This window comes from Barbatula barbatula, assembly GCF_947034865.1.
Source record: "Barbatula barbatula genome assembly, chromosome: 13".
Taxonomy (NCBI): domain Eukaryota; kingdom Metazoa; phylum Chordata; class Actinopteri; order Cypriniformes; family Nemacheilidae; genus Barbatula; species Barbatula barbatula.
In genome coordinates this window covers 18,102,818-18,123,140 of record NC_136776.1, presented here as the reverse complement: position 1 = coordinate 18,123,140, position 20,323 = coordinate 18,102,818, and the positions used below count along the sequence as shown (strand labels likewise).

The 20,323-nt window shown below is 38.5% G+C and overlaps 1 protein-coding gene across 5 annotated transcripts in view; it reads right to left on the bottom strand.

The window, feature by feature from the left end:
* The window catches only part of rabgap1l (RAB GTPase activating protein 1-like), a 65,096-nt gene that overhangs the window by 1,313 nt on the left and 43,460 nt on the right, over nucleotides 1-20,323 (bottom strand). For 3 of the 5 annotated variants that reach the window (XM_079470821.1, XM_079470822.1, XM_079470823.1), the window contains 11 exons: nucleotides 18,952-19,026; nucleotides 18,148-18,273; nucleotides 17,413-17,556; nucleotides 15,224-15,265; nucleotides 10,960-11,088; nucleotides 3,415-3,507; nucleotides 1,459-1,569; nucleotides 1,268-1,372; nucleotides 1,087-1,170; nucleotides 931-1,002; nucleotides 654-851 (listed from right to left, as the gene is read on the bottom strand). In XM_079470821.1, the coding sequence (XP_079326947.1) occupies nucleotides 654-851; nucleotides 931-1,002; nucleotides 1,087-1,170; nucleotides 1,268-1,372; nucleotides 1,459-1,569; nucleotides 3,415-3,507; nucleotides 10,960-11,088; nucleotides 15,224-15,265; nucleotides 17,413-17,556; nucleotides 18,148-18,273; nucleotides 18,952-19,026 (1,179 nt within the window). Of the gene's footprint in view, nucleotides 1-653; nucleotides 852-930; nucleotides 1,003-1,086; nucleotides 1,171-1,267; nucleotides 1,373-1,458; nucleotides 1,570-3,143; nucleotides 3,335-3,414; nucleotides 3,508-7,660; nucleotides 8,068-8,182; nucleotides 8,608-10,959; nucleotides 11,089-15,223; nucleotides 15,266-17,412; nucleotides 17,557-18,147; nucleotides 18,274-18,951; nucleotides 19,027-20,323 lie in introns of those variants that run through there. The other 2 variants (XM_079470825.1, XM_079470824.1) reach the window with 2 other exon arrangements.

Genomic DNA, 20,323 nt, shown 5'->3' with positions numbered 1-20,323 from the left:
TATTATGTTACATATTTGATGTTTTATTAACATGGTTAAAAATAAGAATATTTGTTTTAACATTTGGTCAAAACAAATAACTTTTTTATTTTAAATATTTTTTTATTAACATTGGGTTAACATACATAATTATTAAAATTGTATTTGTAATATTATTTTAATGTTTTTACTAACATTTGGTAAAACTAATATATGGATCAAACATTAGTTTTTTTAAACATTTTTAGGAGAAACATCTGAGACTGCGTTGATACCTAAATGACACGAAATTCCTGGCCTAACATTTCCATATGAGATGGGCCAAAAGCGCTTGATCAATTTATGTTTTTATTGGTTGTTTGGTATTTGTAGTTTTTGTAATGCAGGGGCATGCTAACCAGTAGCCAATGACTAATAATTTAAATTTAGACTTAATAAACATTGAAATACATACCAAAATCCTAATCCAAAATTTATTTTATTTGTTTATTTATATATTGAATAAACACTTTTCCGGTTAATATCAAGCTCTAAAATGCTTTATTGTGTTTTCTTTGAATATTATTGAATCCAGAGGGTGGGCCTTGGAGTCGAAAAGGTTTATAACACCTGCTTTATGCCATTTCAAAGACGAACACAATACAATGTGTGACCCTGTGCTATAAACGCCTCACCTGGATCTTGCACTTGGCCTCCACCAGCTGGAGTTTGGTTTGGGCCAGTTCCAGTTCGAGCTCCCGTAGCTGTGCCTTGAGCGAATCCTTCTCCTCGTCCAGATCCGAGTCGCGGTTGTCCTGACTTACCGCTGGGATGTGCAGGGGGCCGTCTTTGCTGAACACCTCTCTACAGCGCTCGCAGGCCATCACTTTAGCCTGCCAACATTATGAACTGATTACGAACTCTCATCTTAGCAAACAATCCATGTACTGTTATTAAAAGAAAACTTCAAACCTTGACTATATCTAGTTCTTCTTTCGTTGATGCCTGTTGCTTTTCCAACCTGGTGCTCAACTGGGAACATATCTAAGAGATCGATTTAGACCGTATATTAGTCCACCCGGGTTCACAGATCTAACAGGGATGATTTTATGGAAAGCTCATGTATACCTGTTTATACTCGGCTATTATGGCTGTAGTCTTCTTTATCTCCAACTCAGCTTTCTCCAGTTCTCTTCTGAACACTTCCTTCAACTGAACATCAAAAATACAAGCGTCAGCCACATCACCAGCTGATGATTTAATATGCAAGCAAATCTAACTAATAAGAAAAAAAGAACAAAAGACTCACCTGAGCGGTCTCCTCCTCTTGTCTCCTCTTCTCCTCCTCTGTTTCTACTAGACGTTGCTTCGTGTTGAGCAGTTCTTTGTTTAAAACATCAGCTTTGTCCTCCGCCTAAGAATGCAACACTTATTCTCATACAAGCTCTTATATTATAATTATAATAATATAACCGATATGGACGGAAGGAAGGTCAGTACCTGATCCAGGTCATTTCTTAGGGCGATTTTACTGGTGACCAGTTCATGGGCAAGGTCGTCGTTCTCCTGTTCCAGACGCATACTGGCCTCCTGCAGTCGTCGATTTTCTTTCTGTTAGGTCACATTAGAGGCTATTATTTCACAAGCACAAGTCGTACACATGGTAGCAGACACTGGCAAATATACTGACTGATAAGCTTGCCGAACTGGATTTCCACAAGCTACAGAGTAAAGTTTACAAAGCTTTTACATACAAGCGTAAAAATGTATTGAATAAGCTTCTTGTAAACACATTAACGCTATATGAAATCAAATTAAGTCACTAAACACTGTTGACCTGTTTATCACATTGAAAGCGAAAATCTGCATCTCAAAATATAAACAATCAGAACAAGTTTAATGTGTAACACGTGTCTAGTATAATAACGTATATGTTTTGAGACACAGAAAACAGAATTTTAGCACAATGACGTGAAAGTGAAACACGTGAACAGAGACATACATATTTATAGATTTTATATAAAAGATTTCACAATGTCATTCTATTAAATTTCCAATTAAAGCGGCAATCTGCTAGTTCTGCCTCACTATCGCCAACTGTGTTTGAAACATACAATTGCATGTTCAATGTCAAATTGAATTTTCCAGCAAACTCCAACTCGGCAGCTCAACTTATAAATCATTATAAGCTTACAGTTATGTCAGAGGATGGAGAAAATTTTCAACACTTACGTTTTCCTACTAAATGTTAACAAAAACGTCACAGATTGCAGCTTTAATTTTCAAGAACGGAGAACTTGAATCAGCTTTTGTGCGTCTTAGCAACACTACACGAGGTGGGACTGTTTTTTGTGGCAGGGCCAGGGAGTCAACGCTAACCTCAAACTGCTTTCACATGATATGCACATTTTCTTATCAGGAAGAGGAAACGCTGTCATATGACTTTCATTTACAAACACGCTCACACAGACACACATTTATTGTAAGTTGAAACTGCATGGTTGTGCGTAGCAGTTACAGACTGATAAGTGTTAATGGAAATTGTGCAGACAATTTGGAATGAAATGGAAAGGGTGACAGCATGCGGCATGCAAGGTTTTGTTAGTAGCCAATGAGCTGATGGCTTACCTGCGACGTAGACTACACCACCATCTTAACACTACACCCACTAGAATAAGAGAAGCGCAGTGGCTTTCCCCATCCAGCACCAACGGCCAAATACAACACCGCTTCCTCTCCCTGCCCATCCAAGCTCCGCCCCCGCAACAGCTCATTGGGAAAACACGGTGAGTAACAAAGGCCCATTGGGAAACCAGGGTGAGGGTGGGAATGCGTATTGGTTAAGTAGAATACTTGTGAGTCAAGTAGAGGGTGAACAGGAAGTGACCGCAAGGAAACCACAGAGTAAAGAAACTTCCTTTAATTTTATAGCTTGGCTTGTCAACATTCATAGCTGCTTAGAAAGCATTTTTATAAAATGATTTGAACACTTTTGTCCCATAAGAAGAATACAAAACCTAAAATATATATAAAAATATAAAACAATAAAATGTTAATTAAAAAAAACATAACAATAATAGCATTGAAACGTCAGTTTGCTTAATAAATCTGTCACTTTGCATGCAAGAAAATATACAAAAACTTGAAATTGTTTCCTTTACTACTTCAGTGCAACGTAATAAATATAATGTTGTGTGCTAGCTGCTCTCTGAAAGCTTCAGCTTATGTAAAAAAATAAAAATGGCACTTAAATATAAATTCTAAAATTTTAGAAAACAACTTCATACAAAACAAGCATCTGAAATCTCTAAATCGTTCAAGGAATGTTTCACTCCTGAGAGAGTTTATGGTTTCCAGTGCAGTCCGCTATACAGTCCTGTGCTGGGACGGAATGATGAATGTGAGATGTGAGGATGACATCTGGGGGAGGCGGAGCTAAGTCAGGTTCTTGCTTACCTGATATCTGTCAATAGGGTCTTCCTGCTGGAGCTGGCTCTCTCGGAGCGCCTGGTACTCCTTCTCAAACTTCTTCAGCTTTTTGGTGGGCACCTGAGGCAGGGAGATGAAAGCAGAGATCAGTTTACTGAGGTGTACAATCGCACTATTGAAGGGACGGAAGCGGAGATGATAAGCACTAGTGAGCAGGTCTGAAAGCTTCATTAGGTACATTGTGTGCAACAGGGTTTACTACTAATACTACTGATAGAAACTTTCATAAAATACATTTTTTTTGTAAAGTTAACGTGTGTGGTATTAAGTTATTGAAATATTCACTTAAATTCTCAGGGGGTACTTCATGTAAACGATTTAAAAGGGGTTCAGCTCACAAAAAAGTTTACACTATCAATACTATACTAAACAAGATACTATAGTTATCCTATACAGTATATTATCCACCTTTTTGTGACGTCTCATGAAGGGCGCCATTACCGCGAGTAACTTCCTGTTTGATGCTACACACTTCCCTTTTGTATATGTTAGAGGACATTTATGTTAATGGTTAAAAATTAAGTTTCTCGAATCATTTTTTGCGGTAAAAGTTCAGAAAACCTTATGAACGAGTGTTACCACGTGACACAATAAGAGCGTGAAGTAAATATCATTTAAAGACAGCTCGGTCTTAGCTCTGACTACTACATTCTGCCCCTCTCAAAAACTACACGACACTTCACTACACATGAAGCATACATCCAGGGCTAAGTGACATTATGATTTATAGTTTTAGTTTAATATTACAGTGGCGCTGTATTCAAACAAATGTATTCACATTGGATGACACAGGAAATACACACTGTTTAAAAGTATTTTGTGTGTATTTAAGTGAATGTTGAAGAGACATGGTGATGGCAAATAATCCGTCCAATGTTAACACTGCGTAAAGTGTTTTAATAAATGTAAAGCTCTTGGCCGCCTACATACATAAGATGACATATCTAATGTACCCGCTGGCTGAAGTTTAATGTCATCATTTGTTTATCTTATGGTGATAAACAAAGTTGCTTTTTACGTTCTAGGTTAAAACTCATGCCCATGCGACCCCTGTGAAATAATTTAGACACTGCTCTTTGACATTATGCTGTTTTAAATGACACAAAAGTATTATAAAGTCTGTTTAAAAGCTTTGAAGTTAACTTTGTAATGCCTAACTTATGGGATCAAGCGGCGTACCGGAAGTCTTAATCATTAGACCTAAGCCCATACGCAAGGCATAATAGGTAATTTTGCACATTGCGAAAAGTATGCACATACTATACTAAACGATACACTATAGTTATTATAAATAATATACATATCCTATACAATGCTATACTAAATATGATAGTATAGTCATTCTATACAGTATACTATACATGCCCATACTACACTATACACAAAATTATAGTATATGAGCCACACAATACTATACTAAACAATATCGTATACTATATACATAATAAATACAGTTAATATACATACAATATACAATACAAAAAAACTATACTACACTGTGCTACTACAGATCAAGTATATGCTATACATGCACTATACAACAGTATAATTATACTATACACTAGTTACGAATTATACAGTAGACTATATAATAATATATATACTATAAAATATGCACAATATGAACTATAAGATACATACACGCTATACACATACATAATATACTATGATGTTCTTTTGGCTGTATTTTGTTCTAATGTATGTGTAGGGTTAAAAAACTGAAACTGAGTACTTTTGTATTATTTACATCCTACACTACACTACAAGATCAAAGTTTAGCCAACCAAAAAGCGGGATTTCAGGTTGACGCTCGAGGAAGGGGGCTTGGTCTTAAATTGCAAACTAAAAGCCCATTGAAACAGACTGTACACTCCTCCACTCCATTGTACAGCAACGTCTGAAAACTACATCGCTACGAGCTTATAAAACAAACTGGATTAAATGTGTGCGACCTACATACTCGTACTATAACAGTACACCATATTAGAACAACGTGCCTGTGGATCTCAGTAATAATGAAAGTCGACTGTGGATAATTCCTACAAACATGATCCCTTAATATCTCAGGGGCCTTGAAAAGTGCTGGGCCCTGTCCGTTGCCGTGGCAGCCCAGCCGGAGTTACTATGGTGTCTCTGAGGGTGGAGCGCGAGTAAGTCCTCGGGGGCTTTCATCCGGGTTTACTCGCTCCTTTACTGCGGGGGAATTTGTTTATTACAATCCTATTACAGCAGGTCTGGGATCAGCTGTGCTCTGAAAACATTATTTGGAAGCTTACAGTCACCGCAACAGGGTTTTGAAGAAAAATAAGCTCAGTTTGTGTATTTGACCAAATGTTCTGCTTTAGCTTGACAACAAAACCACAAATCAAGCCTACAAAAGTGTTTTGTTATTAGTACATTCGGGAAAACCTCTTTTCTGTAAACGCATCATCGCTCCTGAACAGCACCTCATTGTTAACTATATCGCAGGGCACCAAACAGTGAGTTTGACCTCTGACATCTGTGAGGATCTGTACAAAACCTGAGGATCCTGGAGATGAGGATCACCGGATTGAAACAGCGCTGCTTGTTTCATCACAATGACACTTGAATGAAGTAAACACTTTCTGTAAAGGCACTATGAGGCAACAGCTGATTGGTTAAGTTAAAAACGTAAAGTGTCTGTGTACTTCTTTCCCTACCACAAAGTGCACAACGTGTCTGTTGTGCTCTGAGGAATGCAAACGTGATACAAGCACTTAAGAGTTAAGACACACATGATTCAACTGATTCCAAATATCACGAGAGAAGGAAACAAGACTCGGTGAAGAAAATGCAAGTCTGACAAAACGCACAAACATTTCTCAAAATATCTTATTTTGTGTTCTACAGAAGAGTCACATTCAGGTTTTGAATGACATGAGGGTGAATAAATGATGACTGAATTTTTGGGTGAACGATCCCTCTTTAAGGTTACGATTTATGAGCAATAGTAAAAGAGAGTACGGCAGACCAAGGAAGATTGAAAAGGAACAAGCAACGGCATATTAATCTGACAGGCAATCATCAGATACGGACGTAACAGAATACTCGGCCCGGACGTGTCGTGTAGCCACACACCACAGAATGACATGGTGAAATGACACATATGTGCTGGAAGCCGAGCGCTCGACAGACATTTAAAGGGACAGTTCACCCAAAAATGAAAATCATCTCTTCATTTACTCAACCTTGAGTTGTTCCAAATCTGTATAAATGTATTTGTTCTGATGAACACAGAGGAAGATATTTGGAAGAATGCTTGTGACAGTTCGCCACCATAGTGTCAAAAAAAGTCAATGGTGGCCCAGAACTATTTGCTTTCCAACATTCTCAAAAAAATCTTCTTTTGTGTTCAACGGAACAAAGAAATGTATTAAACAATTTGTCATACTATGGTGGTCCATGGTGTTCATCAGAAAAGTTTTTGGTTGAACCGTTCCTTTAAACCACAGAGATAAAACCATGTGAGCTGAAAAATTGTCATGGAAATTTCACAGCTCTCTGGATTAGAAAAGTCGGCATATGTGAAATCTGCATGTTCATTCTTACTCATCAGTCAGTGAAGCGTGTGTGTGTGTGTGTATATATATATATATATATATATATATAAGAAACACCTACACAGCTATTTATAGGAAGCTGATTTCCACTTTCCATTTAAGTTGACATTAACACCTTTAGTCATGGCTTTCCATCGACTGAAAGTTTGACTTTACCATAAACCAAGCGATTTGTCACCAATACTCTTTCTCATGCATATAAATGTGCGTTACCACTGCTAAAGACAAAGCAAGTTTAATTTATTAAAATGTGTAAACCAGTGCTTTGACAGAATGACGTTTGAATATTCAGGTCACTAGGCTCATCTGGGTATTCAAAACATCTCCTTCAGGGAAAAACAGAGTCACAGCATGCAAAATTGCATTAGGTGGACAGCCATGTGAATACAGGCGCACACACACAAACACACACTCTCTTCAAAGGAATGCCAATGTGAAGCCAGAAACAAGGACGTAAGTGGCAACAATTCTTGTAATTGCATTACTGGACATTTTTCGACAAGAACGTTCAGTCCCGAACACGCTGTCACAAAACTACACTTTCCCGTATACAAGACAACAAAATCAATTCTTAAACCTCGACACGATACAGTTGTAACCGATGCGTTTCGTAGATAAAAAAGTTGTCTTACAACAGGTCTGGGTTTGGACTCGGCCACCAGGCTGGCGAAGAAATCCTCCTCGCAAATCTGGTTGATAACGTGAGCGTCGTAAGCCACAGTTATCGACACTTCCTGCATCATCTTGAAAGCGGGCACGTGTCGGCTCGGGTTCTACACGGCTTTTAGAAACAAGTGACTTGGACTTAGTGTGTAGACAGCAGGCAACTGAAAGCCTCCTACGGATGAAAGCCGGCCCCTGAAGGAGGGAAATAAACGCAGGGGGGCGGGGCCGTGAAAGCATGCACAAATACACCTGCTTTTGTTGCCCACCACTTTTTTGGATCGAGGATCCCGTGTCAGGTAATTGTTTTTCAGTTCCTATGGTCGATTCCAGAACGTCTCTCGTCTGTTGAGATGAGGGGTCTTCACAGCAGTAGCTGTCAGTGGAAACAGAAAGAGTGATTAACGAGGAAAGAGTTGAAGAGAGAGAACCGAAATGATGCACCATGGGTCTTTATTATAAATCTATGTGGGCGGGCTTCTGAATCTTGCCTTATCCTTCTCATCCAACTGCTCGGGGGTCTGCTTTCCTCCCAAAGCTTGGTTAAGATGTTTTGAGGCTTGACTGGTCCTGGTTTAATGAGTATCCAAATGCAAACATCCAACAAACCGAGGACCAGCGAGTGGAAGTCCAACTCAGAAGTGAAGTCCTCTTTCAATTTCCCAAGGATGTGACAGCGTGGGCTTTCTTCGAGCAGGTGCCTGTGAATTTCATCACCCTTGAAGGCACAGTCGATTTCTTTCTCTTTAAATTTAAAAAGAAACCGTCTGTCTTGAGTTTCCTCTTTCGGTTAAACAGAAAATGTTCAGCTCACGGGGGGTTGAAGTAATCCGTGCACAGCTTCTGGAAGACACACTCACGGTGTGTGTTCTGACTATGTATGCGTGTGGTGCTGTGCGTCGTCCAGGTCTGATGTGGAGATATGGCACAACACTTCCTGTCCTTGCCACACAGTCTCCTCCCTCCCTACCGTCTCATAGAGACGCTGTCTCTAGTGGGAAAAGTCTACACAACATCAGTACAATGATCACAGTAGAATCTTCTATAAATAAACCAAGAGTATAAAAATAACCTCCTTTGGTCTTTTCAGCGTTGGTTTTTAACTAAACATTTCATCGATCTGCTACCTTTCACTTTTGTTTGCAGAAGATAAAGAGGAAAGTGAGACTAAGTACACAGCTGTACAAGTCAAGGGGCGTCGCCAACGCAGACTCTATCCTGAGAGAAAGCCACGATGGGGCAAACCCCATTTACATAAAACATGTCTACAAAATCCAGTTGCAAAATTTTAAATAAAGACGGATTAAAGTCAATCATGTGCTTATCGGTTGCACAAATATAAAGCATCCAAACACAATTCACGTCAGGTGTAAATCCACCCTTGTTTTCTGAGCGACAGATACACATTTCCTTAAAGAAAAAAGTGATGGATCGAGGTGGGTGTGGCTTATTGGAAGTCTAAACAAAGCGCCTTACAAGGCAGTGCGGGATAATGATCCCGGCCTTAAACAGCTCTGTCTTTGCTGACTAATTTGTAAGCTGATGAATGCACCTGTTACATCACCTCACTCAGGTGCTCGTTTCCCACAGCGCCGCCTTTCCCTCTCGGGTTTCCCTCTCTGGGTCCTAAATTCCTCCAGGTACAAGCTACTTGATCAGTTTCATAGAGAAGATATATTTAGGCATAAAACTAGTGGATTAACTGCTACGCCAAAATGTACAATACGCAACTACAGCAGAGCAAGTGGGACACTGTATCCCATAATTCAATGCGCACATTTTCATGACCAGTGTGTTGAATAAACCTCAAGCAACATGACACGTTTAAAATCTCCTCGACTCATTATTTGACCAGACTGGCAAAAGTTTCGAATACGTTTAGGATGCGATTCCTTATTAGTTCACATACTATTTAGAAAAGGCCACGCGATATACAAATACTGTACAGAAACATATCTAGATTGTTATGTTTTTTTGCATTTAAAACTATTGGTTGGACTAATACCATACATTAATTTTATTATAATGATATATATAAATGATATGTGCAGGCTGCAAAAATATACTTTATATACATTTTCTTTGGATATTGAAATGAAAAACAACCAGGTCATGTTTCATGAGATATACCCTTCATTTTGTGTAATATGCAGTAAGACGGTATTTTCATCACAGATCCAGTGGTACTGTCTTTATCTAAGAATATATCTCTTTTTTTTAAGGATGACGGTTTTAACCGTATCATTAATCATATTAAGCAGTTTATCACGCTGCATTATAAAATTACTGTAGTGCTGATGTGCAGTAGTACGCAACAGCGCTACAATAAAATCCTGCTATTAATCACAGTAAAAAAAAGACAAGCACAGATAGACAGAACTAATAGAGGGGAAAACACAACATCATCTGGATCTCAACCCTTCCTTCCTTCCTGTGCAGGCAAACACAGCAACATAAACAAACAAACAACTAACCCCTGCCCTCATGTCTACAAAAGAAACACCACACAACATGGAGGTTCAGAGGAGGCTCTAACCCGAGTGATACATGCGTTAGAAGCAATAAAAACCTGAGGATTGTGGTTATTTATCCTTGAGCCACAACACCATCTTGCCTCTGTGTAGCCTTGAAACAGCAGGAACCCTCAAGACAAGGTCTCTGCGTTATCTGAATAACAGTGTGCCGGCGTTCAGATTTCTCATTCCCTTGCATAAAATTGGAGTCATGTTTTTTAAAGAGAAAGTTCTGATGCTGGTTAAAACAGCAATGCTCAAATTCACAATATACAGTACTAACAGTTATGATGTTCACCAGTGTATATCACTGCAGAGCACTCACAAAACCTAATATTACAATCTTTCGTTGAAATAAAGACACCTGGGAATATGTTAAATGTGTAAAATGTCCTAACAAATATACAAGTAATTCTTGTACTTAATTGCTTAAATGTTAAACAAAATACTACAACGTGTTCTTTCCCAAAACATCTCATCCTAATAAAAATAAATGTATATTATAATATTATAATGAGCAACAGTTTTAGATTTAGTTTTAAATTAAAACGATGTATTACAAAAATGTGACATAATACATTTTAAAAAGTGTTTTGCTTTCTGTTTTTAGTCTAAATAGATAACCGTTTTATTATTTGCATCTTTATTTTCACTGTCTATAATATCTTAGAAATGTTAATTTAGAATTATTACAGCAACGCTCAACTTTTCAAACCTTTGCCTCTGAATTAAGGTGTTTTTGAGTAGGTTCATACCTTAATATTGCAGGCTTGCTCCATAAAGCGTCTGGCGTTCTCCGCCGCCCTATAGCGTTTCGGGAGCTGGACCCGGAAAAATTTCAGAGCACCCTCAAAGTCAGCCTGAAGCAGGTCTTCCTTGGAAGTCTGAATGCAGAAACAAAATCAAAACAGGGGAACTCAATTTACATTGTATAAACACGCCAATTGAGTATTTACTGCAAGGCAAATGGACAGTTCAGCCAAAAACAAACATATCATAATTTTCCCATCCATATGTCATACCAAACCTGTATTTTTCCCAACAAAGCGTGTTTGTGTTAAAGTTTAAATTTAGTTTGAGCAAAACGATCAATGTAAATGTCATAAATAGCAAAATCATAAAATTATTAAAAAGGTTTAGAAGTCAGATAAAAACTTTATTTACACAGTAACCAAAAAGAAGAACAGTTGTCGAATCCTCGGCATTAACATTACATCACGAAGACTTCAGTTAAACACATTTTCTTTTAACTTAAGAATAAACAAAAGTTCACTTTATTTCTCCATGCAACTACACACACATTCACACAATAACAATAACAAGCTGTCATGACTTCCTTTCGCAGTTCACATCCCTCACCGCCAGCAGTCGGGGCACAAAAAGACGGTGACCCATGCCCAGCATCCCCATGACTCTATCTGTGCAGTCGTTCACCTGCCCAGCCCTATCTTCTCCAGCAGCGCCTCCTTCCTCTAACCTCCTCAACACGGGCGGTATCGGAGCCCATAGAGGGTCTTTCTCTGGGGTCAGAGGTGAAAGAGCCTCCTCTGCACCCCTGGAATCCCCAGTGGCGTCCTCCCATGGAGGCTCTAGGGCTGACTTGGGGTCAGCCACGTTGAAGTCCTGAGATAGTTCCCGATTTTGGAAACTTCAAAACGTTTTGGTTAAATCCAGGTGTTCGATTCAAATATTCGCTGACGCAGGTGTCATAAGGTCATGATGAGACGGGCGTAGAAACGTGGCGTGCATCAAAAAACACAAAACCGCACCTGCAGAGGGAATTCTGGTCCATTTTCGCTACGAGAGACCACGCCTAGCTTGTTGCATTCAGTTGAACGGACAACCGAGCTGTGGGTTCACGTAGTTCATAGAGACACAACAAGGAAATAATGCTTCAAGCTGCGTTATCATTGGCCGGCTCCTCCCGATTTTTCAAATTTACAATTTGTTTCCTGGCAACAAGCTGGAGGGGAGTCGCATGGTCGTGGCGAGAGATGACAGTCAGAGGGTCTTCCGTATTTTGCTGATTTTCAAAGCCACGCACGCCGTTAGAACCGAGACAAGCCCCAGCCGTGGAGGAATCTAAGATGAAAGCATCTCAGAGAGTCCACATTCCTGATCATGACACAAAGAAAAACATTCAAAAGCGCTTCTCAAATCCTTTAAAAACTGCGCTCGCAGTGCCTCCACATCCAGCAGGGACTACACTTCCCACAACACCACCGCTGCCGTCCTACCGAGGGAAACGTCCAAAAGGTCCAGCTGTGCGACGAGGGTGGCAAGGCCCAGTGTGGTCCAGGCAAGATGATGGTTGTCTTTAAAAAGCTTCACCTCCTTCTCTGGCCAGTCAGTGATGGAAGGGTAAAGTCAGCGAGTGCAGGAGAGAGAGAGGGGAAAGGCGCAAACAGAGATGCTGTCGATGCTAGAAACGGCAACAGAACGGAGGGAAGGGAGGAGTGCGATGATGAGAGGAAGATAGGAGGGGCATTGGTGGGGAACGCAAGAGAGTGGACGAATGGACGGTGGACATTGCCGAGATCATGCTAAAAGCTAATCTCTGTTTTGGGCTTGCTAAAAGAAGATAGAAGGGGGACATGTGGATAAACAGACCGTGAGAGAGAGAGAGTGTGAGAGAGAGAGAGACAGGAGGGAGAAAAAGGGAGGGGGTTGGTGAGCCTTTGGAGAGAATGTCGTAATGGTTAGCCAATAGGAGTGAGGAAGTGCAACCCCCTCAAGCTCGCATCTCTTCTCTCTCTCTCTCTCTCTCTCTCTCTCTCTCTCTCTCTCGCTCACTGACTCAACGCCCTACTGAAATACCTATAATACATTACAAGGATTCCACACATTCAAATTTGTTCAATTGTATGGGACATTATTATTTAATCGATTGTGAGGCATAATGAAAATACCTGTGGACATGTATCCCTACATATAAGTATTTTATACTTATGTATAATAGAAATACAACAACAGAATGTCTGTTTATATAAAGAAATACGATCAAGCTGAACTTATAATTCTTATAAACTCTCATTTAAATAAAAAGGTACATTTAAAAAATAAAAAATACACCTATAGTACTGTGAACTATATTATACTATAAAATACTATACACTTTCTTTATACTATTTATACTAAAACTATTTATCTACATTAAATGTTCATATTTTTTCATCACAGTTACATTTATAATACTACTAATAATAGTATTTTCCCCTTGATGAAATACTATAGTAGTAATAATAATATTTGTAATATATCAACATACATAATAATAATAAATAATAAATAGTATTTTAGTTTTTTCCTTAATGAAATACAACATTTAATTGTTTAATCTGTTGTTTTTGTAATCTTGTGTCTGTTTGATACAGCGAGTGAATATCTATCACAACTAAACACACGATAAACACTGTTTATTCTGTGCTTTCATCCATAATTCAAAACCATCCCATCCGGCGTGTAATTCAAGCACCATGAGATTTGCTAAAACTAGCACTTATTTTGGGATTTAATGACCAATATTCTCCCTAATTCCTCTTTAATAAAACACCTGGATTCTTTTAGAAACCAGAGAAGTGCTGCTTTTCTGTCTCATCCACTGTAATTACAGAAGAGGAAAGTGGAGTCTATTTCTCAACATTAAATGGGTAGATACATTCAGGGCTTCTCTATAGGTTCGCCCAGACACATTTAGGGCACTGCAGCCTGTTCTTGCAATAGCGTAATTTGTCATCCTGCCATTGCAGCTCACACGAAGGTGTGGCTTTTGTGTATAAGCTAATGTATTTGTGCTGAGAAAACAAGGCTGTTGGAAAGCCTTGCAGCTGAAATTATTACCCAACCAATAAAGTTGATTTTTTTAAATCGCACATTAAGCTGAAAACTACTGGTCTTGGGTAGATGGATACTAATATGGGACTTTGCTTAATTCATCTTAGGAAGTGTTGAATTCTCTATGTTTGTAAATGTATGTCTAAATGCATTATGGGAAGTGCCACAGTATATGGTTATAGCTGTATCAGGCAGCAAAACCAATGACCCACGGTTGCTTTTTGTTTCATATCTGTCGTGTAGCTCGCGTTCAAAAACCACACAAAGATCCAAAACTGCACGAATGCATCAATTTCGGCATGAATCAAATTTGTCTCGCAACGCAAATGTAACAGTTTGTTAAACAGTATTGTGCAATTTGACAAAATGTGTAACATGAAAAATACTTTAATTCAGAGAGGCAATGGATTCAGACAAACTTCAAATAGGCTTTTGGGCTTTCTGGTCAGGTGTCAGTTTTCTGGTTTAATAGAAAGAGGTTAAAAAATGATTATGTAAGAAAGTTGGGTGTAAATATGTCTTGCAAATACGTGATGGTCCAAAATAAGCTGCAGTCTTATAGCAAATGCTTTAAGGGTTTAAAAAAGACACAGCAAACTCCAATAAATACACGTCATGAACTGACACATGACCATATCAAGGCACTGCACGACTGTTGTGTATATATATTTGTTTCTAGTTTGATATTTCTTAGCAGAATGTTCTTCTTTAATTGCAATATTAATAAGTCTCTCATAAGTATGAAATGGTTCTGTATGTAATGTATACAGTTCAAATTTATGGGTGAAAATGCAATGCTGCTTCTTTCCAGCAGAGGGAGACACACTAAATATTTCCCACTTCAATCTCTCAAGATGCAGAATAATACGTTTAAGCCGTAAAATCTACATGAATCCAAATGAATTCTCTATACGTTAATGATCTTTGGATAATGATTGTTAAACATCGCATAGAGAGTTTCACTCGCAAAGAGAAATCTCTGATGGATATTGTACATCTGAACAAAAAAACATCACAGAAATGTCCATGTTTATGAGTTCATTCCTTTTAAAAATGTAAATATTTTTGGAAATGTAAAATTCAGACTTAACCTGACATTTCCATGGCCATAGGAACTCTCAAGTACATGCTGGGTTTTCCTACAAACAATTAAAACAATTAAAAAAGTGTTGTAAGATATAGTACCTTTATAAGAGCCAGCGCCACATTAAAGATGATGTTCAACCCCTGTAAAGAAATCAGAAAAAGAATAATAATAAGGACAATAAACACCCAAAACATAACAATTCATGTGAACAATTCAATCTCTGAACAGCCCCTAACTAGAACACCCAAAGAAATTGTACATGCAAGAAGCTGTTTTATTGCAACAACTATATAATAACATTTGAGAATAGCAGCAGCATCTTCCTGTACTAGAAAGCTGGATGCGAGATGTTGAATGCATTTGCATTTCCTAAAATAGCTCAAATCGTACAATGAGAGCAAACGTGTGGGAGTGACACGGGAAGAGGCAAACAATCGCGCGCACGCTCGGCTCGGCGGACTGACAGACAGGCTGAAGCGCTGTGAAGGACAGACAGGTGGGGGTGGGTGGCTGTGTGTCAGAGGGGAGCAGGTGGCTCCACAGAAGCGATGCTGAAGTCAGCTCCACATGGAAACACCCGTCTCGAGCATCGCTTAGACAACCCGCTCACATGGCAACACTGTGCTAAAAATATCCAGCGTTCTCTATTAATAACAGGCGCCGGTGACTGTCGCTTTATGGCAGGCTCTAGATGGCGGTAAGGGGCTGAATGGAAAGTGCAGGAGGGGGTGGAGGGTAACTGTGTGTGTAAGACTTTCCAGTCTTTATCGGTAGCTCATACAATTTGGTCGCACAGACACAAAAAAGCTTATCTGAGATCGTTTTTTACAGACCTGCAAAGATTTATATCAGCAAAAACTCAGGACTGGAGGTGAAGTTCTTTCGTTATTCATTCACTTTGATGTCATTCAAAACCTGTATGACTTTCTTTCTTCTGTACAACACAAAAGAAGATATTTTAAAGAATGTCGGTAAGCAAACAAAACTGACCCGCATTGACTTCCATTGTATGGACACAAAACCACTGAGACATTTCTCAAAATATCTTCTTTTATGTTCCACATGAGGGTGAATAAATTATGAGAATTTATATTTTTGTTTAACTATCCCTTTAACAAGTCAATAATATATAGGAAATAATACTGGGGCCCAATTGCATTAAAAGTTTGTATAGGGCTGTACAACGAGAAGTCACGACTAATCATATGCAAAATAAAAGTTTTTGTTTACATAATATGTATATATATATATATATATATATACATATATATATATATATATATATATATATATATGTATATATATATATATATACATACATACACACAAACACACAGATATTTATTTATACCTTTTATAATAAATATAAAATATATATACACTGTATAAATATATGAAAGTGAATGTGCACATGTAAATATTTCTTGTATTATAATTGGTATTTCGCATACGATTTGTCACAACTTATCGTCATACAGCCCTTATTTTGAATACATTTTCTACACTTTTTTAACGCAATCTGTCTTTAGATGAAAATAATTAAAATGGTGACCTGCAGTCTATTTACAATTCCATTTTAAAATGCAAGAATACTTCTGTATGATTATAATAATAAAGGTGAACCCATAGGTGAGCAAGAAGAGAGAAAATGAGAGCGAGAGAGTCCTGCACGGATCTAACAGATTCTCATCATGCAACTCATGGACTGAGACAGGCTGAGGAAACTTTTAATTGTAGCGCCTCGGGCTATCGCAGACGCTGAATGAAAGGAAAAGGAAAAAACAGATGGGGAAAAATAACAGAAAAGACTCTCGGAGGAGCACAGAGGTCAAAGCGTTTTTTGCAGAAGATATGAAGCCCATTTCTAAGAAGTCAAAGAAGCTTGCTTTGGGAAATCAAAAAGACATCGGAAAGTTCAGAAGCCATTAAACTTTTCGTTGTGTTTCATGTCCTGGTCTGATATCAACTACATAACTTCGCATTATTTATTAAGAAAATACCAATATCATCATGTGTTACCTGCCTAATGATCCTTAGTAATTAAACTCGCATTAAATATGCACTTGCTTGACAACATTTTTACAACGTGTCCTAACCAAGCGCACTCGATGATCTTATGCTAATTCCATTTCATATTAACCAGACATCAAGTCAACAAGGAACATGTTAATAACACAGCTGTAAATTAACAATCAAATACGTTCTGGCTAGATGTCGAAAACTTCATGTGGCGTCTCGCTAGGACACAGTGTTCCTGTGATGATGTGATCGGAGGAGGAAGCGTCACCTCGCACAGGAGCAGGTCGGTGATGTGGAAGACCATGCAGAGAGGGAACTTGGCAGTGAACAGCGTTAAGAACCACTGGGACGCGTACATATGGGCCTCCAGGTTCAGGTCCTGGAAGTGAGACCACAGGTCCGGCAACTGCTCCTGGAAACAGGAAGAAGACAAAAACCCATTACTTTTAAAGGGAAGAACGAAAACCAAAGCAGAACCTCTATTGGTAAGTGGTAAATGCTTCAGTTGCATACAGTTGCAGCTAAAAATGGGTAAATTATATAATTTTCGTTTCTTTCTGTGAACTACTAACAGCTGGGAGTTTTATTAATTTTGGGGACAGATTGCAAAGTTTGATCTATGCGAGTGAGATGGGAATTCTTCCAGAGAGTTTGTTGTCTTTACGACACGTCCTCCATGGCAAAAGATTAACCGAGGTGGATCGATGCTAACGCTCTTGCGTCGGGTGGGCCGTCGATGCTAACCAGGTTGGGTTTAGCGCTGAAAGACGGTTACTTCAGATCTAATTACATTTCAGCACAAAATTAAAACCCATTTACCGGCGGAATAGGTTTAACAGCTTACGAGAGGTTCGGCACTTCAACTTGCAGAGGCCTTTACATACACACACAGCTTGTCAGCTCTCAATAAAGGTGTATGAGATGTGTAAATAAGAAAAAGCTGAGAAATAAGGATGTTAAATACTACACACATGCATAAGGAGATAAACATAAAAGGCCAAACCTGCAGCAGGCGCTCAAGCTGGTAAAACTTGCAGTGTAGGTCTTCAAAGTTGTTTCTGTAGAGCTCTCGAAGGCCGTAGTGGTACATGATCTTCACCAGCACGCAGAAGGCTTGTTCCTCCGGCATCTACACAATGTAAAATTAAGTGTTTAAAAGGACATTTTTAATTTTAGGGACACCGTGATTTCTACGAGTGTCTTTGCTTTCTTTGAGGTGATCTCTTGTCACATGATGAGGCGTGATGTCATCCTGCCCGTCTACCGCAGTGACGGTATCGGCCAGGGAGTGTGTTTGTGTGTTTGAGACGGAGAGAGAGCGGGGTATTAAATCACGCAGACAGCGTGTGTGTCCGGAGCTGAACAGGCTTCTGCAGGTAGGCGGCTCGGTCATTAATATTCCTGACAGCTCATGAGCTTTCTGGGCAAGGCCATGGGAAAGACACTTACACTACATTATAGAAATCCCCAAACACTCTATAATACAAGGCAAAACAAAAACTCAATTTTGAGCAGCGTTCGTAATCTGTAATTGATGGAATTAACCATTTTATCAATGTCTCACTCAGGCTGACTCTCTCTCTCTCTCTCTCTCTCTCTCTCTCACACTCTCTCTTTGTGTTCGGTTAGCTCCAAACTTAAGTTCCCTTCAAATGTTTGTGGCATTCGACTGCATCTGTTGTTGAAGTAGCTAGCTTTAACAATATTAACAGCTCATCCAACTTTTTATTTTCATTAAATTGTAGAAGAAATCAGTTTGTGCAACTGCTAGGGCGCCCCCTTCAAAGCTCTCTTGCATAATACTCACATGTAAAAGTAAAACAGCCGCTAGAAATGATTGGCCTTGGCAATAGCCAATCTCCTCATCATACACGGAGTAGGCCTGTGGACAAATGACAGTTCAGATCATATTATGATTCAGTTAACGTACAGCTTTTAGACAACAATGAATCAATCAGATTCATCAGTACATGTTATTCGAATATATGATGTTAACCAACCTATAATATAATACGTCTAACATGTTTCACCTCTTACTATCCAATCGAAATCCTGATTATAAAATCAAGTCCCACCCACATTATTTCCTGCTATGTATTCCAATTAAATCAGAACGTTGTGGAGTTATTGTACGGTATCAAACGCATGTTTTTTTAAATGAAGTATAATTTGTCTGTTTCTAAATGTTCTTGGCAATGTGTTGCTCTGAAAAGCAAGGTCTCGTCTTCAAGATTAGCTGGATTGAAGGTCCTTTGCGCTATTTAAGAGCCTTTGAATCTGCCTGTGCCAATCAGATGATGGAGAAGCTCTTAAGACTCCCGACAAAAGAGATTTAACAGAGAACAGAACCTCCCCACCCCTTATCTCGGCCACTGTCTGCTTTCCTCCCTACTGTTAGCCTTAAAGGTGCAGTTTGCGAAAAACAACAGTTGCAAATGCATATCGGTAAACTATTTGATGAGTCCGGAGGCCGTTTACAATGGTTTTAAAGGATATATGGTTAAATGCTTTTCAAAGCAACAACATCTAAACAAACTAAACTTTTATAAATACAGATTTCCTGTAGCTCAGTGGTACGGGCATTGCGTTAAGAACGTAAGGTTGTGGGTTGGATCCCAGGGGATTGCAGATACCCATGTAACATGTATAGGATAATGCTATGTAAGTCACTTTGGATAAAAGCGTCTGCCAAATGCCTAAATGTAAATGTAAATATCAACATTTAGTATCCTTTATAACAATAATGAACATCAGTATAAACAATCATTTTGTGTATTAGTTTGAGAACAGTAGTTTTGTTGACCATTTACTCTTTCCAAGCAAATCAAACTAGAATTATTATTAATAATAAACGTTATAAATACAAATAAAACAACAATAACAATTATTATTATTATTATAATTATTATTTGTAGAAGTAGTAGAAGCAGTATTTATTATATTATATTATATTATTATTATTGTCATTATATACTAAAATCGAATAATTACTAAATAATTAATTGCAAATTAACATTTTATTATGACATTAAATGTTACATAATTATGTCATTCATATATTTGATATTAATAAAAAACATATATTTCATGAAGTATTAATGCTTGTATAGGAAAACTGCACAAATTTACCTAGATTTCAGGCACTCGCATTTGCAACAAATAATAGGGGCGCATGGAAA